Here is a 26,287-nt window from a genome sequence, read left to right on the forward strand (position 1 = left end):
CTGGCCTCTTCCTTTTTCTGCTTCTCTGTGTTACCTGCCACATGTCAGTGGAATAAATAATGGTATTATGCTCAGAGAGAAGGGCATTTTTCTATCTTTTTGATGTCTGTCACTCTAACCACAAGGCCCATGCATTTTTCCACTCAACGCCAGCATCTGCCTCTGCAGACGACGAGCCAACCCCTTTAACTTTCTGTCAGTGTGTCTGTCTGTGCTGTCTGTAAGGAGTATAAATAACTGATGGAGTGTGGGTGAAGTGTCAGACATATTTCCATTTTCTTTGAAATATTTTGCCATTATAGGAAGGTGAGCTATAAATTGAGGCACTGTGTTCCAAGCATAAATGAGAAGGATTCTCAGTTTTAGCAGACGTACTTGGTATGAGCCATATGCCTTGGTTCCAAGAAGGTTTGACAGGTTTAAAGTGAAGCTTACAAGAAAGGCGCCATGTACACTAAAATATGCGTACCTGTAAGTTAAATTTAGAGCACCATTTCTTTGTAACTTACAATATAACTCTGGTAAAAAAAAAAAAAAGATCCAGTTCAAACATCGATCTTTACAAAGTAACATTGTGATGTTACAGAAGTAGATATTCCTTGATCTGTCATGATTGTTGCTATGATTAATTTTAAAGCACCATAAAAGCAAAGCAAATAAATCATGTTTTATTAATAAGACATGTACACTTCAATTAATATCTCAGAAATGTCATTCAGTTTGATTTTAAATGGTGATAGATGCAATAAATAGCTGTCAGCAAACCAAAAAAAAAGTATATATTATTTTCCTACAAAACCCATTTTTTGCTTCAGTTTTGTTGTTGTTGATTAAACTTTGCGGGTTTCGGTCATTGTGTAGCAAAAGTGCTTCATTAAATATATGCATTAGGACATATTCCCAAATTGAATAAAGAAAAATATATTTGAAAACGTTTTTATTTGTAAAAACACGTCTTATCTTAACAATCAACTAACCAAGAATCAATCAGCCTGTCTGTCAGAACGTCTTTTGCGGGGGTTCCCTTCTTCAAGGATGATCTTGAGCTTCAGTCAGAGTGAGCAACAAAGACCCCACATCCTGTTTAATCTAAACACCTGCGTTTTCAAACAAACAACCAGGTTTCAGCAAAGAACCCGCTGTTTTTAGTGCGTAAAAAACTCTTAACGCAAATAAATCGACAGGATCTGAAGTAGCCACTGAAACAGCAGTACACAGATGTCAGGAGTTCATGTGGTTTAGCTCGCTCTTATTATCTTCACTGTACTTCGCGTGTGTAGGGTTTCTGAAAGATTTTCGACGTGAATTAATGTTATCTACACATCTCCCCGCGCCAGCCGCTGTTCATGCGAGCGATAACCGGTGGGAGGATTTTGCTCTGGGTTACAAAGATTTTGCTGAATTGAAACGTTGTCTCTCGACGGTTCGCGTTGAGCAAGAAACATTGTGGACTATTTCTAAAGGTCAAGCTCCCTCTTCATTTTTCAGGATCTCGTTCCCTAATCTCAAATATTCGCTCTATTTAGTCAGATTTAGAGGGCTTTGTTTTCTCCATCAACCCCTTTTTTTATTTGCAACACTGCTTTACATGTGGCCCTTCATATTATAGTAGTAAGTAATTATGAGATTTTTCCATTATGATTTTGGTTCTGTGCTTTCGGTAATAAACTCGGAGCTGGAGATTAACAATGTAACTTTGATTGTGCAGTAAAAAAATAAAAAAATAAATAAAATATATATATATATATATATATATATATATATATATATATATATATGTGTGTGTGTGTGTGTGTGTGTGTGTGTGTGTGTGTGACTAAACAAAGCTGAAAGTATGCAGCACATGTGTTAATATATATATATATATATATATATATAAGTATATATATATATATATATATATATATTTGCTCCCCCAATTTTTTGTAAAGGGAGCAAACCCATGTTTCTGCTGCCCCGAGAAATCGTCTAGCTCCCTGCAGTCGGACAATGTCGCCGTTAATTCTCAGTATTCTGTTGTTATTGTTTTTTTCACTACCAAGCAAAAAAATAAAAATGAGAAATAACTGCTAGATCTTAGTCCCACCTTCGTGTCAGTGTAGTCTCTTCAGTCGGACAGTTTACAGCCATGGAGGGGAAAGGTAACATGCATGAGCAGAATCTGCATCAGCTTTTTAAGTGGTAGAACTACGATCACTCACCTTAAACCTGATCAAATGCAGTTAGAAACCTTCCACAGCGTCGCGGATGTAGGCTGCAGGCGGCTTTGACCTGTTACATGTTTGCAACGGGGCCACCTCTGCCTCAGCGGCATGCAAACAGATGCAGTGACAGAAACAGGATCCCAGGGACTATTTTACAATAAAATATATCTGTAAACTCTTCAAAAAAGGCCTCATAAGATTATAACCAGTAGAGCAAAATGAAGGAAAAAAAAAAAGGATCGGGATCTGTGGCAGTGACGGAAGACCTCTAAGCCGCCACATTAGACATGATGAGCCAGACGTACATTAGCAGTTCACCGATTTTGCCTCATGAGTATATAGTGATTCTTATCTGGGAGACACATTGTAGTTTTTTCATCTGATGGGATTTTTTAGGAGGTTCTGGGGTTGAATGCTCTGGTCAGAGGTTGCTGAATTTATTTATTTATTTTGAAAATTCGCTCCCCCATTTTGTTACATAAGCAGACGCTCGTGTTGGCGTTTGTGCGTTATTGACGCTGTTAGGTCCGCTGCAGTACAAGGCGTTCAGGTCTTCCTGCCACTCAGTCACACCATAACTTACTGTAAGTGAGTTACAGCGGTTATTGTTCTCCTGAAGTCTCGGGGGACATTCACCAGAAGAAGGAGGTCAGCCAAGCAGGCAATCCCTTAATTGTTTAAAAAGAGAAAACATTCTTTATTGAGGCGGAGGCTTGACCCCCTTTAACTTCCTCCTTCTCTAAATAACCTGTTATTAAAAAAAAAAAGAAACATCTGGATCATGGTGTAGACGTCAAAACGGACAAGTTTCTAGGCTCACATCCCATTCTTTCAGTGCAGCTTCCAGGCTTTGTTGGTTTAAGTGTTGATCCTACTCTAGTTATCTATTTACTGCGTTTATATTAAGGAAACACAAAAATCCTCATCAAAATTGTGTCACAAGGTTGGTGCATTGAGAGTTTTGCTTCTAAAGTTAAACAAATGAAAGCACACCTTTGAAATACAATCTGCTTTTTCATAAGTTTATTGGCATTATGATTTATTTCTCCTCACATCAATGAATCAGAAGTGCTGGTTTACTCTCCATTGTTGTACCTGTAGTTTAAACATGCTGTCATCTAAGAAAATAAATTACTGCTCTTTGGTTGTACAAGTCACTTTAAAAAAATACTCACTGTATCTGTAATGTCTCTTTTTTTCACCGTGTAGGGTTTCTTCAGACGCACCATCAGGCTAAAGTTGGTGTACGATCACTGTGATCTTCATTGTCGCATTCACAAGAAGTCCAGAAACAAATGCCAATACTGCCGTTTCCAGAAGTGCCTCAATGTTGGCATGTCACACAACGGTAAGACGGTCATATTTCTTGTTTTACAAAAGCATCCTAACTGTGTGTGTTCGTGTGGGTGTAACGGTGAATATGTAGGAAAAGTTTAAGGGCAAACTCTCTTGTTTCCATAGGTTTTGAGGTGGAGAGTAGTAGCTAATCACATGCACTCGATAAACAGAGCTTACAGGTCCAAGAAATCAAGCTGGAAGACGAAAGACACCAGCAGTGAGAAACAATTAGAGATGCTAAACATTAATCTGGAAAGGGCTACGAGGCAATTTCCAAACAATTAAAACAGACAAAAGGTGCATGGACTGAATTTATAGCTTTTTTTCTAGTCACACTGACCACTAAAAGTGCTTTTCTCTATAGCCACAGGCACTCAGTCGCACTCACAAACATGCACACATTTCACCCACCGATAGGCAGATCAGTAGGCTACTTGTGGTTAGGTGCCTTACCCAGGTGCACACCAACATGTAACAGGGGGAAGCTGGAATCAAACCCACAAACATCTGATTGCAAGGCGACTGGGCCACAGTTACCCCGAAAGCTTCTCTCTATCAAAAAAAAAAAACAAAAAAAAAAAAACAGGTTGTCATTGGTTCAGTTTTATAAAGTTAGACCCAAATGAACCACAAGACCTCTGGAAATCTCCATCTCCTCTGTGTACGAACGTATTCTCGAGTGAAATGGGAACTCGTGCGACAGCAGCGTGCAACATGATCCCGCACAGAGCCGCAAATCTGCAAAAGAACCGGGGAAAACCAAAAGAATTTGCATGTTAAAGCCCGGTCAAAATCCAGATGTTAACCCTATTAAAATGTTATGGTGGCACCTCAGGAGAAACACATTTCTACAAACTCCAATACAGTGAAGCGGTGCCGTACGGAGGGATGGGCCGAAATTCATCCGCAGCAGTGTGAGAGACTGAAGTCATACAGAAAATGACTCCTTCTGTTTCTGCGGAAGGTTTTCCTACAAGGTATGGAGTCATAGGGTGGACGTAGCTTTCCCATGATTGTATTGACAGGTGCAAATATATAGAAAGTGAACTGAAACTGCTTATTATCTATTTGACACACAAAAAAAAAAAACTGTTCTACAGTTTTTTTTTTTTTGATCTATCCCCCAGACAGGAATGAAACCCAGTTATGTACCAACTGTAAAAAAACAAAACACAAAAAAAAACAACAGTTGTAGGTAGAAAACGGCAAATCTTCTTTGAAGCTGTGGTCTGGGAAACAGATCTTCAGCCCTCCTCTTGACCCAGTTGAGCACAGCGTACACCCTGCTGGCCACACTACTGTATATTTAGTCTTCGAGGTGTGGTGGCATGTCTGTAGCAAGTCGCCCCGCTGCCTCTATTGGTTGCCTGTTGTTTCTTCTGTGGTCTTGTTTTTTCATTGCAGACTTCTCATTGTTCTCGTTCAGTATGCCTGATACCTTGACTGTGGTCAGCAGCCAACTCCAAATACCCACCCGTGCTTTTAATTTTTACTGTCTGTGTTTTCCCTCCCACGTTGTCACTTTCTGTGACTATATGGGAGGACTTTATTAATACACACAGGTGAGTCTCTTGAGGTGCTTGGTGCAACTTCTATATCCGTGCTGCTTCAGCTGCAAAACGAGCTGCAGATTGTTAATGCTTTCTCTGTGAGCTGTCCGTTTTGGTTAGTCCATTTAAGAAAATGATTATGACTGGGAAGGAACACAGGCACTCTGGCCATCTTGCCCATTTCGGACATTTGCAGTTCTGGTCGTTTCATACCTGATATCTTTTTAGGTAAAAAAAAAAAAAAAAAAGCTATTTGCCACGATGCGTTTCATATCGACTAGGTCTGGTTTTGACGACTCACAGCCCTTTGTGTGGAAATGTAGTTATGTGCGATGCCTAAAATCTCCTTCACGTAGTCGCTCATAGCTATCTGGGTTTGTTGAGAGCAGTAATTTCTCAAATGTAAAGTCAATTGGATCAAATAGGGACCAGAACAAGTGAAATTCTGAGGCAATAATACACAGAAAAAAATGTAAGAAAATCCAAATATTTAGCTACCAAGAGAGATAAACTACAGTGCAATTGCTGCGTACATGGGAAATAAACAGTTTGTTTATAAGCATGAAAAGGAAGTAGGTCAGCCGAAATGGCACTGCGTAGATATAAAACCGTAGTAGGAAATGGAATTGGAGCAAATTGACAAAGAGTCAGCCTGGATGTGGAGGTTTGAAACGAATCAAGGGAATTAAATTTCTTTTGCAAAATATCTGTCTTAAGGGTAGACTGGAGGATTTTTCCAGAATTGTAGGTAAGAAGGATTGTTATAGATCCAGCAGACTGCTACAAAAATCTGTTTGAACGTCTCTCAGCTCAAGAGCTCATTTGGTGTGTCACATGTACTGCTTTTGCTTTTTTTGATTGACTTCATAAAAAGCTGGGCTTGATTCATCTAAATTAACACAGACTAATCTATAATACACTAATATCCTGGACATTTTCATGTACGTTGGATCTTTTTATGCTTTTTTTCAGCTTCTTCCTGTTTTCTGTCCCACTTTTTTTTTTTTTTATATTCCAACTATGTGAAACTATTTTGCAAGACATGGAAGCTGTCAGACAGCCGCAGTCCCCAGAATCCACAACAGAAATGCGACATGTGGAAAGCCCTGCTGCACGGTGTAATCTTGTCCCTCGCCCACCACTGTTTAGCTACTGGTTTTTATTTTGGCAGCCATTGTTGGTTAGTGAGGCCTGACGGACTCCACCTCCTCAGATGTTTGCTGACTGCACGAGCATGCTCAGGTGTGCTCCACTGTCATTTCCCTGCTTCTCTTGTCCGTTTTTTTCTTCTTCTTCTTTTTTTTTTTTTTTTTGCACCTGTTAAGAATTCTCAACAACTCCTTTCACCATTAAACAGCAACGAACTTTGCTGTTGTAACCCTGCATGCTTTAGTTGGTCAGCCCGCACAAATATGCGTGGCCAGCTGAATATCGTGCATGCAGAATGCATGAACATGCATGAAAGCCCCCTTTCTCTGCTGCGTGAATTATATGCATTGCATTAATAATGACATTTTCAAGCATGCAAAAATAAAATCCAACCAGATTTTCTATCAAAACGGACAATCCTGTAATCATGGTTCTATTTGTCATTTTTTTGTGTAAATGGAAACCATTCACACCTCTGCTGGAAGCCGCAAGTGAGACGTGCTGACAAACAGACAACTATAGCCTCCTCAAAAGAAAGTTGCGGTAAACTGGTCAACGAAGACTATGGAAAGCGAAAAAAAAAATGTGAAGCATTCATTGTCGCAAATGTCAAATGAAGCGTTGAGGATCTGACAGAGATTCAGCGACAAAACCGTCACGCATTTTTGTGTTACTCTTTAATTTAGTTTTCCTCCTACAACCTTTTATAACCATGTGCGCCTCCACATTAGCTCACGGCCTTCTCGCGTTACTCAACAGGTTTACAGCCGCTGATCTGAAAACGCACAAGCAGTGTGCGTGTTTGCTTTATCAATGATTGACATCTCGGAGCCCACAGTTTCAACTGGTTTCTCCGGCATGCTGTGTCACTGCAGCGGGCTCGTTGCCGAGTGAGAGGCTGGTCCACTTTGCTTTTGCGTTGATTTGCCCAAGGTGTGCATCAACCACACACTCTGCATTTCACAATCGCATAAAGCGGCAGCTGAAGAATGGCACTTGTCTGAATGGAGGCGAGGGATAATTAATGATTTCCACCTATAATGGAACGGCTCGACTTTGTCACGGCATGGCATTAAATTTCGCCTCGTTCTGATCGGACTTTGTGAATAATTAAACCTCAATTCAGACTTAACCTAAAATAATTTAACATAAGTTAATTGAAATTGTATAGATTTTCTTAGAATACACAACACTGATTTGATCATCCATACCATAATAACAGAAACCAAGGCAATGTATTATTATTATTATTATTATTATTATTATTATTATTATTATTATTATTATTATTATTATTATTATTATTATTATTATTGTGAAATTATAAATATTGTGATATTTTCAATAGGTAAATCTGGCAAACCCATCATGGTGCTAAATTTGCATGCCTTGTTAGAGACAGGAAAATAGCACTTTCTGTTGGAAAAGCAACTCAATCCGGCCTCCTTTGTTCAGTCCGTGTAGTTTTAAATGTTGGGTGTAATGCCACCTGCAGCAGTAGAAGGAAAGGGGAGTGGAAAAGAGATTAGATAAGTTTAGGTCTTTCAGTGAGCTGTGTAAAAGTAATTACCGATGCATTATCAAGGTTTAGAACATGTTGGAATGCATTACAAGACACACCTCATAAATGCTCAACAGGACCATTTATCATGTACTGAATTATCCTTTCTCTGACACCGACAGTGAGACTTACTGTATTAATAGAAAACGTCTGAGCATTTACCTCACATTTCTGCTAATGAACGTCAGGGTGCACCCTGCTGACATTAAGAAATCCGATTTCCTATTTGGGAAATGTCGCCTTCGAGTAATTAGATGTTTTGACTTTGAGTCTGTTTTACATTTTGAAGCTTGGCCAGTTTAGTTTTAACAGACGCCTGAAGCACCACTGCTCCCAACAAACCGACTAAACAATCTTTAACGGATCTTAACAGTACCGTTCAGTCTGTGCGCAATATTGGTTTAGGAATTGCGACCAGATTTAAGGCAGAAGGCTGTTTAAAGCCAAATCTGTGTTTCCTGTGTGTATTAAATGCAATAGATGCTATTAAGGCAATGTATTCTTGTGTTGCCTTTTTTAGCACAAATATGAAAGCAAAATTCAAACAAGACATAATCGACTTCACATGCTTAATATATAATATATTTCTTTATTAATTGCACGATTGTAACCATTTTTAATTGAATTTTTTTCATGTGCCTTTTGATGTCTTTCTTTTTACCTTTGAATTTTTCTGCTAAGTGACTGTATTTTCTTATGGTACATTTGGTAAAGTTTTAGGTTTAATTTTTAAGGTCAAGTTAAAGTGTTGTAACAGCAAACAGTAGGATTTTTTTTATGTTGCTGGGCTATGTTTCGTCAGACTTTGTTAGGATATGAATATAAATCTAACAAAAATGGGGAAACAGTAGCACAAAACTGAAAGAGCTCTTTTCTTTTTCAACAAGTTGCTCGTCCCAACGCCAGTGTTCCTTTTTTTTAGCTTTCCTGATAAAAAATATGCTGCTGATTTTTGCTTTTACACCTCCATCTCTTGCATATATAGTAATTTAAAATACTCTATACTGTGTTTAATGTTTTTGCATATTTGTCATGCACTTGCTCTAATAAACATTTCTGTTTGCTCCCCCAGCCATTCGTTTTGGCCGAATGCCCCAGGCAGAGAAGGAGAAACTGCTGGCAGAGTTCTCGTCTGACATGGAGCACATGCACCCGGAGGCCGCAGATCTAAGGGCTCTGGCCCGGCATCTGTATGAAGCCTATCTGAAGTATTTCCCCCTTACCAAGGCCAAGGCCAGGGCGATCCTCTCTGGGAAGACTGGAGAAAAAGTGGTAAGAAGTGCCGGCCGATTTCCTCTCAGCTTTTTGCCGTTAGTAACATCAGTCACTTTCGGAAGGCTCTGCCAGTTAGTCGGCTTTTGTAAAATACGTTAAAAAAAAACATCAGTGGACCTGAATGTGAACTTGGTTTACTCTCAACTCCAAAGTCTTTAAGTGTCTTTATCTTTAGGTACATCTATCCTAACTGTTCATTTCTGTTCTGCCCCAATCTGGGCTGCTGAACCGGTTCCTCCGTCATGTCAGCTCACTCACCCAGGGGCTGTGGCATGTAAGAAAAATTAGAAAAATTACCATTTGAAAATTTTTAATTGAAGGTATTTTAATCATCACGAGGTGCTAACATGTTAACCTGAGTTGTTGTTATGTCACAGCCATTAGTTTTGTTTCAATGGAGGATTTCCAGGCTTTTATTGCTGCTCTGACTAGAAAAGTGGATTGACTGGTTTCTACTTGCTTTGGCTGTTAGTCTCTCAGATTACAGTGGGATTATGACTGGAAACAATGAGGCTTTTTACAGTCTGCAGTGCAGTACTGGTTTCAACGCTGACACTCAAAATAACAGTCTAATTTAATACATTTATAAAATTGCACATGTTGAATATTTTAAAAAATGGCAGAAAATATAATTTTCTAATGAGATTAAGTCTTATTTGGTGTTTTTTTTTTTTTTTTTCATTGGTTTGTTATATCTGGCAGTGAACTGACTCTTGTTCAGTCAGCCTTGAGAAATACAAGTTTTGTGTTTGACCAGTAAGACCTTTTGCTGCCATTTCAGACAGGCAGTTCAAAGCTGCTTCAAACTGACCACTATTACAAGCTGAGAAAGATTATTATTCTTTAATTAATATGGTCTCCCTTTTTACTTCTCGGCTAAGAAGCCCTTGATTTTCTGTGAATTGGACAAAAAGCTTTTAATCTGCAACGCTCTGCATGGTTAAACAATACTCTTTAACTCAGATTTTCACAACATTCAACCATCAATCTTGTTAGTTTTAAGATCGAATAAAAGGACTTGAGGAAAAAGGGTAGGTTACCCTATTTACCCTATGCTGCTGTAGCCCAAAAGGTTGAAAGCAGTCACTATCCTCGCATAATGGATAGCCCAAAGCTAATCTAAATGTTTTTTTATTGCTATTATTAATTAAACTTTGCAGTTCTGTATAAAATAATGTTAATACTACATGTAGAATAAAAAAGCAAGTTTTAAAACCTTATTGTCAGTATCATAATTGTATTGGTTTTCTTATTTTTCTTTTGTACATTCTTGCAGCCTTTCTTGAGTTTTTTTTTTTTTTTGGTTAAGTCTGATGACCTCAAGGTTGCTCTGCATCTCTACGTTCAGCCTGTTATGACTGTTTGCTACAGCAATAGCCACCATATGACACTGAATCAGCATTTTGTTTGAGGCACTCCTTGCTCATTTACGAAATCATTGCGTACCTCATAAAATAAATCAGGATTAAATTATTTTTGCTTTTGTGGAATATTTACATTTTTTTAACATCCAAGGTCGAGATACGAGTTGAGGTTTGATTATGTTTTACTGCAGTAAGGAAGCAAAGATTTTTTATTTATTTTTTTGGGAAATCCACAAAAGCAGGCGATAGGAGTGGGTGGCAGAACGTTTTTCTGATAAGATTATGCTTATGGCTATGCACTCCTACCTTTGACCAGATCATTGTACATTTTTTAAAATCACTCCATACAGATAAACGATTAAATTCACCAAAAAAATATTTTATTTGTGTTCAGGATTGCAGCTTGCAATAATTATACATTAATTTTCATGCGTGAGGTTAAGAAAGCGTAAAGAGGCAAGGCAGCGAAAGTTGTAGAAGAGTGGTGTTGTTGTCCGTCTGGAACACTAAACTTCAAGATCAGTGTGAAACACAGTAGCCTCAAGACAAAAGTCCTGACACTAGGTTTTGTCCAATGAGAAGGAGGAAGTGCTGAGAAATGGTGTCTGTCAGTATATTGGTGACTCAAAGTTTTGCTTTAACTTTACTTTAAAGGGCTAGGACTCTGGCAGCATTTAAAAAATCTGCGCGTTTGTTTAGTGGATTTGTAAAACACAGCACCTGTGAATGGAAGCAGTTGAAAGTCTTACTTTTTTACAGTTGTACAGTGAACTTTTTGCACATGATGGTACAACTGCACTACAATAATGTTGCTGCTAAAATATAAGACTTTGTCTCATTTGTCAAACTCAAGTAATTTTGCATTTGGTTTTCTCAAGACAGTGTTTCATTTGCCAAGAAAGTCACTTTAAAGGTGAAAAGGGCAAGTTTTTTTTAAGTTAAACATTATTTATTTTCTTTCCCATTTGTGCCCTTACAATTGCCCGACTTGTAAAATGAGTTTTCCTCTATTTACCGCAGTTGCCTCTATAGGCTCCATCAGTCAGTTTATGAGAGAGTTATTCAGGCCGAATCCTCTGGGCGTGCGCATGACTGTCACCCGCTGCACGCCCGGCCACTTTGTTGTGTCTCCGCTGTAATCAATGCATTAGCAAGAGAACGCGGGCTAACTTCAATATTTATAACATTCTCGCCTCAGAAGACATTACACCTCTAAACAAAAGACCCGAGGTGTCGTATCGGCAGATGCTTTTCCTCTTCTCCCCCTGCCGTGCACAACACTGGTGTCATTTCAACTTGTCGCCAGAGGGGGCAAACTTCTGTAAAAATCCTGGAACGTGCTATACTCCTACAAGCCATCGCTCCACATGTGGTGGTTAGAAGAGAGTCAAAGTACTGATAAACAATCTGTCGATTATTCGGCTCAGCTGGGCACATAAGAGCAATGAGTTGCTGCTACATCTGTTACGGTGGGTAGAAATTAACCAGAGAGTAGTTATACACTCATAAGTAATAAATAAAACTCACAGTAAAACAACTTACCTTCAACACTTTGTTCTTACAAACAGCGACAGCTGCTGGTTCCATGATCGGGCTCACTCATAGCTCAAGCTAGCTGGCTCACCATAGCAGGAACTGTGTTTTGTCCTCATCCCCTCAGGTCAAACACACTATAAGATTTGAAAAGTTGTACAGAACTTAAACTCGTCACACTCTACAAGCTCAACAGGACAGTATCTCCAGTCACACCTTCATGATGGAAGATGCCAAACTTGACAGATTGTTGCTGCAGCAGCAGCACATAGCACATGTCATATAGATTTGAAAGAGATCAGTGCATTAATACATGGATGTAAATAGAGACCTGTGGGTGTTAATGCACTTATTATTAGAGTAAGATGCTGAGAAGAGGGAGATGAGAACAAGAGAAAGGTCAAAGAGGTAGAAGGTCTCTGCATGAAGAGTCAGACGTTGGTCACAGCAGCAGTCACGTGATACTTGTAGAAAAAAAAAACTAAAAGTGCTCAATGTTTGTTGTATGTCATCTCAGGTCATGGGAGCAATAAATCAATGGTTGCTTTGTATGTTACATTAAACAACCAAAGATTTTAGAATACGACCACAGGCTTTTTTTTTCTTTTTTTTTTTTGCCCGACGGTATGGGGCAAGACGTCAGAAAATCGTACAGTTTTATCCAGGCTAAGGTTCCAGTTGTTTCATTATCCAGGAGGAAGAGGTATTCCCAGTATATTGTTTTTTTGTGAATGAGGAAAATAGCCCTTTTTATTAATTTCTTTAACAGATCTTTCTCACTTTTTTGTTTTGGGGAAAGTAAGAGTGTAGAAGATGTTTTAATGGGCTCCTTGCATGCTTGCCCCCCTGAAATGTTTATGTATTGCACCATCTTATAACCATCCCACAAATGGCCTCAACAAAACTTGTATAAACCTTTCAGCTATAGCGTTATATCATGTAGGAGTTTTCATGATAGGATGCATATGTTTGAAGGACAACGTGGATAAAAGGCAAATGGTTCTTTTCACGCCCGCAAAACGTTACTCTACGAATTTAATCTTGGTTCAGTGAATGAAAGTGAACCTGTTACATGGTTACAGGTTCACTGAAATGAAACAGAACCAATATAAAAGTGCTGACTGTGAAGGAAATAGAAAGGTAATGTAAACAGAATGGAGCTTCACACCATTTAATTTTTTCCAAGATGAATTATGTTTGGTTTGTATTTATTTGATCTGTTCGATGTAATACATTCAGTTGGACATTGAATTATCAATTTTTCGTTTTTCAGCCACAAACATTTAAGCATGTGGCTGTAGTATTTATCTTCAGGCCCATATATGCCTTTTTCAGTCTTCTCATAGAACAGGACGCAGCTAAGCTTAATTTACAAAGAGGTTTTGTTATATTTTCTCTCAGGAGTGGAGCAGTTTCGTATTTCTACTTTTCTTCAATATATCTTTAAGATCGGCAATTAAATATATAATCACGATCTCCAATTTCACATGAGAACTTTTCCCTTAAAGCCTGATACACGAGCCATAACCAAAGTGAACAAACAGAACGGATGCGGTTATATCTGGAGTTCATGTGTTTTTACAAAATGAGAAAGTTCTTGATGTTTTTTTTTCATCTGTTTTCCCATTTTTCTTCTCAGTCTTATAATTTATTTTTACCAACACTTTTGTAATTCAAAAACTCTTTTCCGTCTGCAGCCTTTCATCATTCACGACATGAAGTCTCTAATAGAAGGGGAGCAGTTTATCAACTGTAAGCAGATACCAGCCTGGGAGCACCAGCAGCAGATGTCTGCCGTTACAGTTGGACACGGAGGTGAGTGGAGCCAGCAAATAATTGCTTCAAAGAAACAACTTAGGGTTGATTTAGGTATTTACACACAATTTCATTGGAACAAAAGAAGGCATTATTTCTTATAGACATTAGCACATTCCTTTAATATTTTTGGTAAAAATTTTAACAAGCTGTTTCAGGTCTTGTTTGTGTTAATAATTAACTACCAAATGCAAAAATAATAACGACTCCGATTCCCCGCTAAGGATAGAAGTGGAGACCCTGAGCACATTTTTTAATGTTGTTAGAAATGAGACAAATGAACATAAGAAAGTCTGAACTTTATAAACATAACAGAAAGAAGATTTAAATTAGGCACATCTATGCCCTGATGCTGCATATAACATAGTTTTACCCTTAAAACTACAGCTAAGCTAAAAGTTATTCATACCTCTGGCAGATACAGATTTAAAAAACAAATTTCAACTATGAAGTTTGGTTCTGATCATAAATGAGACTAGCCATCACTCTTACCTCAGCAGATTCTCTATCAGGTTAAAGTCGGGACTCAGACTGGGCCGGTCCAAATCGTTGATACTATTTCAGATATAAAAAAGATAAATAGGTAAAAAAAAAAACCTTGAAAGATTACGGTAAACCTTTAAATCTTGCAGGAGTATGAATCATTTTTGAGCCAACTGCATACAGCTTTATACCTCTTAGAGTCTGCTATTTCGTCTTATCTTTACAAGATACTAATATTATGTCTTGTTATATCTGCATCTTGTAATTGTGTGCATCCTGAGCCGGGGTCTGGCTCATCAAAAATGTCATTATGGTAACACATAATGACGTTAAAGCATCTTGATTCTTAAAGAAATTGTAGTGTGTAGTAGTCTCAACAACTCTACTATAGAGTTATGCCATACAGCTCTTTTTTTTCTGATTTTTATTCCATATTCTCACAGTTACAGGAATCCCAGGAGCCCACTCAGGGTCCGATTTTGGCGCTTTGGGAACGGGGATCGGCGTGCAGACACCTGACGGGGCGGAGCTACGTTTCTTCAAAAGCTGTCAGTCACGCTCTGCAGAAGCAGTGAGAGAAGTGACAGAGTTTGCCAAGAGCATCCCGGGATTCATCGACCTGGATCTCAACGATCAAGTGAGAAATTTACCTAAAAGCCACTCTCCAGAGTCAAAACACGCAAATAAATCACAGACTGAGGGAGCACGGACCAAGCTGTAGATGAGGGTGGTGTGGTTTGTTCGTCCAGTCAGTCTAAGACAATGTCTAAAGAAAATCGTATTTCCCACTTAAACTTCAGCAGATGTGCAAACAAAACAAAATCGAGTTTCAGATAGTGAGCTATAGTCTGTTTGACCCACTGAACCCAGCTTTATGTCTTATTAACGGCACTATTGTCTGAGAATTAGCACATTTTCCAATGCAAGGTGAACCTGAGAGAAATTTACCGCTGCAGGGTAAATTGTAACGCTGTGGTACAACTAAGCATCTTCAGTGTCAAAACAAATATATTTCAAAATAAATGTTTCTGGAAACATGCTGTTTTTTTCCAGAAAAAACAAACAGTAGATAGAGGAATAATTCATAGAAATAACAGTAGAATTATATAGCAAATTGAAATATGTATTAATGTAAAAATAGAAATTACTGAAAAATGAATTATTCTTAAAAATGTATGAGATTTATTGTTCCATTTTAAAATTTTAATCACACAGATGTGATCACACGCATCATAGCTAAAAGGCAGTAGTTACTAACCCCCATATGGTTAAAGCGTGATGAATAAGGGGGCGGATGGGGGGGGGGGGGGGTTGAGCTTCAAACAGTGTCTGTAGCATGTAAGTGGATTTGTTTCTAATGAAACACATTCTGATGAAACACGTTCAGATTTACTGTTTTAGCAAGCTTTCCAAATTACGCTTCATCAGTTGAGCTGCTGCCGCATTTGGTAATGTGTCTAAAAAAAATTTAAAAATCAGAGGGTCACTGAGTGTTTATTTCTGGACAACATTTTAAAGATGTAAAAATTAAGAAAAAAACTATCGTATTCCTTGTCATTTTCCATTAAAAAACAAGAACTTGTCAAGTTTTGCTATGTTCTAATATATCACAGAATTATGGATCTATCGTCAGAGCCTCCTTTTAACCAGTGAATATTTCGTCCAGGTAACGCTGCTGAAGTACGGAGTGATCGAAGTCCTCATCATCATGATGTCACCACTGATGAACAAGGACGGCACCCTGATCTCCTACGGACAGATTTTCATGACGCGGGAGTTCCTCAAGAGTCTCAGAAAACCTTTCTGCCAAATGATGGAGCCAAAGTTCGAGTTCGGAGTCAAGTTCAACACGCTGGAGCTGGACGACAGCGACATGGCGCTGTTTCTGGCTGTTATCATCCTCAGTGGGGGTGAGCGTTCAGGTTTTACCTGGGTGTCTTATGGGAGGGTTGTTATCAACTTTTTACTCTCACTGCATAGAATATTTTTTACTCCTTTTTTCATAAATTATGAAAATTTTGGAGAGTTTTTAATGGTTGGATGAGTCTGATGTAAAGCTCGGATGCAGGGGATAATTTTTAAACTTGATGTGCCCAGAATACAAGTTGATGACACCGTAGCCATTAAAACCACTAAAGCCAAGTCGCTTTTACACCTCTGTACAAAGCTAAACTAACCACTTCCTGTAAATACAATACACTTCAACATCATATTTACCACCACAATTCATTTAGTTTACTGCTATGTAAAGAGCTCTTTAAATTCTTCATTTTTACTACTAAAGATTTATCTGATGTCTGACCGTACAGAGACCTAAGCTGTCTCCTGCCGACAATCTATCAGCCGTCTGTGATAAACACGCTATCTTTGGACTGCCTTAACCCATTTATCAAGTTACTAATTGAGTTAAAGGTACAACGAAAAGAATCTGCTTCACACGAGAACAATAAAAAAGCTGCATCACGAGAATCAATAACTGCAAAGGTTGCGTTTGTGACGGGGGAAGAAAAGACAAGAGAGGTGAGGTTTCAGAGACAACCACAGGAGCGAACAACAATCGCTCAACTCCCGCCTGTGCACGTTTCTACACCAGCTGGGAGGATTTATAGTAAAAGGAAAAGCACAGGTGGGAAGAGGCGTCAAACCTTTGGTTTTCTGTCTTCACACATATGAGCTCAGTTTCTTAGAAGCAAGCTATGAAGTCCAAGCATGTTATAAATATGTAACGAGGTAATATCGGAGCAAAGCCTTATGATCTTGCCTAATCCCGCTGGTTATTAGCTTGATAAAAACCTGACTTTGAACATTACTAAGATTAAAATCCAACAAATAGCTAAATTATTAACTCATATTACTGATTATGGCTCGATAAGCAGCATTTTGTGCAAAGCAAAAAAAAAAAAAAACATCTAGCTAATAAGCCAGAGTTGACTTAAACAACTTAAGTACTCGAGGTTTTGTCGGTGCTTCTCATTCCTGTGTTCACAGGACCTGGCCAGAGTCTTTTCACAGTTTTTCACCTGAAAACCAAAAACTTTAATGTATTTCGTCAGTTGTAGCAAATAACGACTTGAAAAATTGAAGGACAAGGATGAATGGTTTTCAAAAAGCAAGCTTTGAATTAGTATTCCGCTTTGGTGAGTCAAATCCCTGTAGAACCAGTTTTTGCGGCTCTTACAGTCCTTTGGGGTAGGTGTCTACCGTCTTTGCACATAATTGGACTGAACATTTTTCCCATTCATCTTTACAAGATGGCAGGTGTCTCTACCTGGATGTTCGTTTAGGAGAAGTCTCAAGTCTCTTTCAACCTCCTCAAGGGTTGCCCTGGATTTAGCTTCCTCCTCAATACAAACATCCCCACAGTATGATGCTGCAGCGGTGTCCAAAGTCAGTCCTGGTGTCCTGCTGAATCTAATGTATAAGCCTCTGCAGACCTAGATGACAGACTGATATGGCAAATCGTTCATTTGAAGCGGATGTGGTGGACAGATCTAAAACATGAAGGAGGCCGACCCTTGGGGCCTGGAGTTGGACACGTCTGACCAAGAGGATGATTTTCAGACAGTCCAAAATGTCCCATTTGGGTCTCATCTTCTTCAGCGTGTTTGTTGTTTCTCCTACATGGCTTCTGGAAAACTGCAAACACAAACTCTTGTGGCCCTGTTGGCCTTCTTCTTGTCGACCATTGCATAAGAGTGGACAGTTTCCCTGTCAACAGATTCTCCCTTCTGAGCTGTGGATCTCGGCCGCTCCTCCAAAGACTCTTGGCCGATTGTCTGATTAAATGGGCTCCCTGCCTGCCTCCATAGCTGCCTGTTTAGGTGGGCGGCCACGCCTTGGTAGTTTTGCGGCTGTGCCACACTAATTTCATACTAATATTCAAAGCTTGGGATTCTACTTCATAGCCTAACCCCTGCTCTGATCTTCTCCACATTATTTATTATCTGTCTGGTGTGTTCCGTGGTTTTGGTGAGGCTTTTTAGTATCTAATGTTCTCCAGCAAACATATGAGACCCTTATGAATTCAAATTTGGATTAAATAAGATGCAGACTACTTGGTTGCTCAGGATTTTATTTTGGGAAAGTGGAAAAGGCCGAACAGAAAAGCATGCCACACTTTTCAGATTTTTATCTGTAGTCCACTTTGCTAATCAGTTAATTATTTATTTATTTTTTTACATCATGTCACATTTTGAGATGGAACATGATGTAAAAACCTTCAAGGCAGATGAACACTTTGCAGAGCACGGAATTTTTTTAAAAAGGTCTTAATATATCAGGGTGAGATTTGTAAATAATTTATGCCCTCTGTCTCTGTGCCCAGACCGGCCCGGCCTGCTGAACGTGAAGCCCATCGAGCAGCTTCAAGAGACGGTGCTTCATTCGCTGGAGTTGCAGCTGAAGCTCAACCATCCAGACTCCCTGCAACTGTTCGCCAAGCTGCTCCAGAAGATGACGGACCTGCGTCAGATTGTCACTGACCACGTGCACCTCATCGACCTGCTCAAGAAGACCGAAGTGGACATGCTCCTACACCCTCTGCTGCAGGAGATCATGAAGGACTTGTATTAGAGTTCAAAATGAAAAGTGGGCACACACTGAAATGTGAAGAAGAAGAAGAAGAAGAAGAAGAAGAAGAAGAAGAAAAAAAAGAAAGATCAGAGGCGGATGAATCATGAATTGAAATTAATCAGTTACCAGAAGATGGAGGAGAACGGGAACAGAAAAATCAAGAACAGAGATACGGCTTTGGGTCTGTTTCTAGACAGAACTTGTGGTGCACAGTCATTTGGCTACCACATAGCCTGAACAGTTTATTATGGGCTGTCTGTCGACTTCAGTACGAAACTACCACCTATCGCAGCAGACTGTGACTAACACAACGAGAGGGAACCGTAGGTTGGCAAAGTTAATGCAAAATCTTGACTGCTTCACCACACACTTAGGGCACACTTCACGTGCCTTAAACGGAACCGTTTTTCACGCCTTGTCTCATGCAACATATGTTGTTCTTGCGCAGCTTTTATCTTTACACCCATCAATAGGCAGTGGTCGTAGTGTGCACATGCATCGATATCCATGTGAATACGCACAAACGCATGAACGCTCGCACGCGCAGAACTGTGCACTGTCGTTTTCTGTTTTGGCATCAGGGTGAAGGTGCTATCTCGTTTTAATCAGCTGCATCCAAAAACAGAAATCAGAGTAGTGCCTGTAACTTATTCTGGTCCTGCACACCGCTTAGAAACTGTGAGAAAGTGAGCGCGAGCCAACAGAGGGCACAGCAGGGATGACGTTGGCTCTTAAATATGCCTTAATGATCAGACGTTTAGCTTTTTTTTTTTTTTTTTTTTCAGAAGATTCAATGTTGTTTGTAAACACATTGTACATATTCAATGTATGATATAATCCCTTGTTTTGTTTCTGTTTGGATGAAATTGTTGAACCAAGCTTCCATTTGAGCCTTTAGATTCAGCGAATTGGTTGAGTTCTAATTTTTCAATGTAAAATTATTTTGTATCAATGTCAATCCAGTCTTTTGCGCAGACAAAGAGACTGGATTCATAACTACTGGGGGAGATAAAGAGTGAGAAATTACCTGTAAATAAAATATTTTCTAACTTTTGTTACTCGGCGTCTGCTTTTTGCCGAAAGGCATTCGAGCGTGCATCGAAACTGTTTCCAACTGCTGCGTCTGGCTGCAGTTTAGGCGTACTGAGAGATTAATCCCTGCCCAAGTCTCAAGCCTTTTGCAGCTACGTGTCAGTGATCTATTTTATTTTTTATTTTGTCCGTTTTGTTTTTCGAAGATGATTAAGTGTCCGTCAGAATATCAGACTTCCTGTTTTGGGTCTGAGATGAATGCTAAAATCCTGCCCAGCCTCCCTGCCAAAGTAAAAACTTCCCCACAGCATGATGCTGCCACCACCATGTTTAAGTAAAGGAGCAGACTGCATCCGAAATGTTCTAATTATTGCTCCTGGCTCCTCTTCCTTGACCTTTCATGAGGTCAACAGTAAGAAGTCTATCGTGGGGAGGAAACAAGGAGATTTCAGACAGCCTCTACCTTATTCGTCATTGTGCGACATTAACGCACATGGATGATTTTAGTCAAATCCAGGCCTACAGCCTTCCTAATAAGAACAACAAAGTGTGGGCCCAGACATTCCTGTCACACAAAGGATTGTGGGATTCCCTTATAGCTCCTTAGCGTCGGTAAGGGACATTGCAAGGTTCCTATGCTAAAGCAGCTAAGAGAGGAAGCATGCAGGCTCCTTTTCCTACCTCCTTCCTTACTGACTACACTATGAGGACAGCACTTATCTTAGTGACCGCTGACGCACTTCCTCTTTGGCTGAAGAGTCCTTACCCAAAATACCTTTTCGGATGCAGCCATTAGTGCTTTTATGTTGTCCAAAATATCCTGATTTCTTGAGTGAGTTTCAATCTTAAAATATTTCCGGGAAATCACCTGTTGATACAATATGTTCTAACTTCGTTTCTCTTGGGAGTTTGTTTCTTGGTTAGAGGCGATGTAAGGCGTGTGTCAAAAAACGATTTCCAAACATCTTCCTTGCAGGCATCCAAGACGCTCAGACGCTTTGAAGTCCCGCTTTACGCTCATGACATCAGCCGTCCACCGTGCCTATTACCAGATACTCACACACGCCCTCGCCGTTTCGATTGCAACATCTGAACTCTGCTGAACTGTGCCGGAAAATCAGAGTCTGTGGATTCTAATTTCATCTGCAGGAAGGGAAGTCGGTTGACTTTATGGAGGTTGTGTTTTCTGGATGTGATGCTTTCTTCTGGTTAGGGTAACCTTTTCATGACATTTTGTAGTTTTAGCCGTTTGGAGAGCTTAGGTATTAGGATAGGTCGGTGGACGGATCGCGTGCGAAACAGAGGTCAGGGTAACATTCAAACTCGGGACATTAAACTTTAACCCAGTGAGCGCCAGGTCACTTCGATACATGGCACGGGTTCGTTTACACAGAGCTTCCTCGCTGTCTGGTCATGTTGTCGTCACATGTTGTATTTCTAACTCATGCCAGGTGCTTCTTGTCAGAGAAGTCAGCCAGGAGGCTTAAACCCCACATATGACAAATTCAATATGAACCACACTGGACAATTTGTTCTATATGAGAAAAAAGCTGATTTTTAAAACAGCATCTTTCATTAATCAATAAAAAAAAATTTTAATATTTGTCTGAATACTGCCTTTTTTATCATATAAGTTTAAAACTGCATCACATGGATAGAAAATTTGCACAATCATTAATCCCTTATTATTTAATGATAGCTGATGAGTGTCTGTTTCAAACTAGTGAAACCTGATTTTGTGCTCCCTACTCTTTGGTCTGTGGCTCAGTGGGTAAAGTAATCATCTTGAAATCTGGCTGTCGGGGGAGTTTCAATCTTTCTTCCTTGTGCCATGTCTCAATGTGCCCCAGGGCAAAGCATCTTACCCCGACTTGCCTACCAATCTGTGTATCGGTGTATGACTGTACACCTGTATATCACTGTGACTGGGTGATTGTGGCGCTAGACTAAAGTGATCTCAGTGGTCTATATGACTTGAAAACCACTATGGAAATTCAGTCCATTTATAATTGGCTCTACTCCTCTTCTTGGTCACAGCTCTCAAGTGCTTTCTGCTTTTTCAACATGCACCACAGACAAGACCTTCACAAATTACCCCGAATATTATTAGATAGAAAACCACGTTTTCTATCTATTTACTATCCATTTTCTGTCCAACAGCAGTTTTATGTCTACTTCTGGATAATCAAGCAGAACAAAAACCTGCAAATGTTTTGATGCTACGTGGGTATCAATCTTATATATTGCTTTTTATGTTGTTTTCTCATACAACTCTCGTAAGTAGCTTTTCTATCATTTGGGTTTTTGCCGCTGAAGTAGTTAGTTGTTTTAAATGTGCATTTCTTCTGAACATGACTTAATACACAGGAGAACTGTGAGAATAAACCAAAAATGTGCAGTTCAGCTGCCAGCAACGGCGTTAAATATGAAATGAAAGTTTGTGTAAAACAGCACAAAGACAATTTTAATGCCTGAGATAAAAAGTGCTGTTAGATGGTTTTGAGCTGTGCAGAATCAGAAAAGAGCACGTTTATTCAACTTAAAGCTAAAGTTTGAGTTAGTTCAGTTTTTTTAGGTGGTTGATTAGTTTAGCTATATAGTTTGGGGATTTGTAAAAGTATTTATTTACTTTTTGGCCATTGATCGAGAAATAATCAGCAAAACAAAAGATTCAAATTCTTTTTTCTTTTTCTCTAAAGAAAAAAAAAAGCATTCATAGAAATTCTAAAAACAAGTCTTAATTGAACTTTAACACAACCTATAAATTGTTACGCCAGTTGTTAAACAAAAGAAAATTGTAATAGCTGTGTAGCATGAACTGTTTACACTACATAGCACTTTTTTTACTTGTTCAGGATTGTTAAGCTGACTCATTTAATATAAACAGAGAACTTGAGGTAAATTTAAATGAGCAAACGTTTAGGGGAGAAAACAAATGTATGTACTTACACAAAACAACACATGGGTTTAGATAATTCATACTTGACAAGTAACTCATATCTATATAGCACATACTGAAGGCTGTTTCAAGCATGATGTGCTAACCCCTAAAAGTCTGTCTTTCCCATTTCTGTTCTTCCTTTTGAAACAACCAGACATGAGTAGTGTGCAAAATTTGGTTTATGGTGCTTTAGGCTACACCTACAAAGGTACAATCTCTAATTGTATATGTTGGGGATAAAAAAATACTGTTCTCTGTCTTTTCTGCAATAAGATCTAGAAGGTTTTGCTCGTTACCCTCAAGGAAATTATAGACACACTCACCCTGTGAGTGTAATGGTCTGTGGTCATGTGGTGACAGAAACATAAAGTTCAGACATCAGCGTATAGAAAGAGACATTTTAATAATCTGAGCTACATGGGACTCATAGACACTGAATAAAATTAACCTGAGAAGGCAGCCATGAAGAACCCCCATGTGTGATTTATAAATACAAAATGTCCCAAGTAGTCCCAAAATGACGAGTAGAGGTTTTGAATCAATTTAGCACACCAATAAAAAAAAATCCTATCTACTTTCCAAGTCTATAAATCAGTACTGTATATCCTGAGAACCATGTCCAGTTGTAGTATTTCAAATTTTACCTTTTCTTCACGAACTGGACAGGATAAGTTTGTTTACTGAGATGAAAATATGAATACTTGATGCTGATGAAGGGAAGTAACGTGTTGCTTTTCACAAAAATCCAGATTGTTTTCTTTTTAATGAGGGAGGAACAAGTGAAATTTGATCATGTTTCTTAGACCTTTCCCTCAGTGAACAAATAAAAACATTCCCATTAAAAATGTTAACCAGTATTTGTATAATTTAAAAAAAAAGAAGAAGAGAAATGCTCTTTTAACCTTTCGTGAATACAAATCATCTGATGGCTTCTTCAACCACTGTTGATGTTTCTCAGGTTTTAATGATAGGAACAAGTCTATCTGTCCAGGATGAGTAAGTGAGCCGCTAACAGGGGAAACCCAGCTCAACTGTAGGGAGAAGATCCTGTAGGACGTGAGAAACAGAAGGAAGGAGAAGTTTGCTCCTAAAAATAAGTCTTTGTGTTGGCACAGGACTGTGGGGGGATTCTGGCTCGGAGCTGGAGGATTGCCGTGGACGGCTGATGGCGATGGTAATTAACTGGGTTATTTATTCAATGTCAAGTCAGCATATCCTCACTTTGTTGGACTCGGTCTCTGCTGACTGCACGCTGCCAAGATTCCTGCACAGATCCGCCAAATAATATTCAGAAAGCATATTTCTGTTGTTGTTTGACCACACAAAGCCAGGTCCAAAGAAAGCGTTTGTGGTTTTTACAAGGAAGTTTTGTTTCTTTGTGTGTTTCTTTTTAGGTTCTTCAGAAATGTTGGTGAAGCTGCGTTTTTCTTCTTCTTTTAAAATTACAATTACAATTCATTAATTTTTTCCTGCCTTTATTTATATGTGTCAAAATCTCTTAATATGCTTTCAAAATTGACATTTTTAAATATGGGATAATTGCCATCTTTGATTGCTTGGTAAGTTATGAGCACGACAACTTGCTCAGCACTTTAATATTCAGTTATTAATGCATTTTAAAATTTATTGGAATTCCGTCTTGAAAATAATATTTGAAATCTTGCTACAACCCTGTTTTGAAATTTCTCACATTTGCCTTGAAGAAGTGTTTATCTTACTACAGAGAGACTTTTAGAGCATTTTCATAGAGATCCAGTTGTGGGTTCAAAATACTGAGCGGGTAACTTTCTGGACATTTATATCGACTTGTCTCAAGCAATTATTTTCCTTGTGGGATTCTTTCAGTAATTTTTCTTTATAAAATATACAAACCTCCGCCCTCAGAGGTCATAGATGGATTTATTGATCCATATAGCGCTTTAAACCAACAAACCAAGTTGACCAAAGCACTTAACGGTAAAACCACAATACATAAAAACATATAACCATAAAAGCAGATAACAGAAAAAAAATCAGAGATGAAATACCACCATGCTACTTGGTATTAAATAAAAAAAATTAATCTTATTGCATGTTTCCACTGGTATCATGGTCACTTTGAAAATGTTCCTTCATCTGGGATTGCTCTTTGATTATCTTCATCTGCCTTTCTTTCCCCTGAACTAAAGAATCCCATCAGAATGATCCAGCCACACAAACAATGCTCAATGTCCGCTTTCCCTCAAACTGAGACAATTGTGGGTGAATACTTCAACATTTAGCTTCATCAGATCAAAACCACTGCTCCGCGACAGTGACGAGGGCTCTACGGTTTTAGAAGAAGAGCTGAGAAAGCTGTTGGTGTCTCCCTCTCCTCCTCGGAGTAAGTTATGTTTGGCCTGGCAGTTATTGATGGCAAATACTGGATGAAAGCTCTAAGTATTGTAAAATAATCTTTTCACTTTTCATGTCTTTGACACCAGATGTTCCAGGAGCCTACATCGCCTCAGTAAACCAGGAATACACAAGAAATAGCGACACGGTTATTCCACAGACAGTTAGCATGCCTTATTTCCAGGAACTCTCGTCTGGACAAAACAAAACCGTTTAATTGTTCAGCACATCCAGTATTTTAAAGGAAAATGTTGTGCTATACCTTTTACTTTTGCTTAATTACATTTTTTAGGCTTTTAAGTGATTAAAGTGGAAGGAGCAAGCTTTTCTTTCAAACTGTGTGACGCTGTGCTCTGATCACACAGCTATGAGTCATTCCAGATTTAAGTGATCTAGTACAATGATGGACATTAATCCCTTAAAATATTCTAAATCTGTTATTCATCGTCGCCTGCAACATTGAATAAAAAAAAAGCTTTGTCATTTAAAAAAATGTAAACCTGTTCTACCTCTTTTGGGTTTTACCATCAAGCTTTCTGTTATTACTTCAGATTAGATAGTGTGACAAGGTGAAAACTGGTAGGCGGATGGATGAGAGCCCGATGAACTGTATTGTGTTGGACAGCCGTGTCGCAATAATGGAAAAATGCTTGTCATTTCACATGTCACGGGGTTCGTTTCATCAGCATCACCTTTTGTCACGTGAATGTTTTCCAGGTGATTCATTCAAACATTCTGTCTCAACACTAATTCAGTGAACTTAATCCAATGTGCCATTCTAAGTTCGTTCCAAATTTCTGTTTTATTTATAGGAATGTGTTCGCTTTCTCTAACCAGAACTAGACGCTTGGAGAATATAAAAGCATAATGTCCTTGGTAGAATCTCTAGAGTTCAGCGAGTTTTACCTAATTCTTGAGATGGTTTTTCGTCAGTTTTTACAATAAAGAGTAAATAAACTAAAGTTAAACTTACTGACGTGAGCTATTGATGAATCTGGGTATTGGGAGGAATAAAAAGAGTGATCAAAGAATTTTAAGAGAGGCTTCACTGGCAGGACTGATGTTCACGGGAATGATGCAACATCTCCCTCTGCTGT

At 38.9% G+C, this 26,287-nt stretch overlaps 1 protein-coding gene across 3 annotated transcripts in view; it reads left to right on the plus strand.

The window, feature by feature from the left end:
• pparg (peroxisome proliferator-activated receptor gamma) overlaps positions 1-19,626 on the plus strand; it is a 51,811-nt gene extending 32,185 nt beyond the window's left edge. For 2 of the 3 annotated variants that reach the window (XM_036152071.1, XM_036152072.1), the window contains exons 4-9: positions 3,414-3,552; positions 8,875-9,074; positions 13,672-13,789; positions 14,716-14,909; positions 15,939-16,182; positions 18,597-18,844. In XM_036152071.1, coding sequence (XP_036007964.1) covers positions 3,414-3,552; positions 8,875-9,074; positions 13,672-13,789; positions 14,716-14,909; positions 15,939-16,182; positions 18,597-18,844 — 1,143 coding nt within the window. Of the gene's footprint in view, positions 1-3,413; positions 3,553-8,874; positions 9,075-13,671; positions 13,790-14,715; positions 14,910-15,938; positions 16,183-18,596 lie in introns of all 3 variants that reach the window. The other variant, XM_012881380.3, reaches the window with a different exon arrangement.
• The last annotated feature ends 6,661 nt before the right edge of the window (positions 19,627-26,287 follow it).

This window comes from Fundulus heteroclitus, chromosome 20, assembly GCF_011125445.2.
Source record: "Fundulus heteroclitus isolate FHET01 chromosome 20, MU-UCD_Fhet_4.1, whole genome shotgun sequence".
NCBI classification, from domain to species: domain Eukaryota; kingdom Metazoa; phylum Chordata; class Actinopteri; order Cyprinodontiformes; family Fundulidae; genus Fundulus; species Fundulus heteroclitus.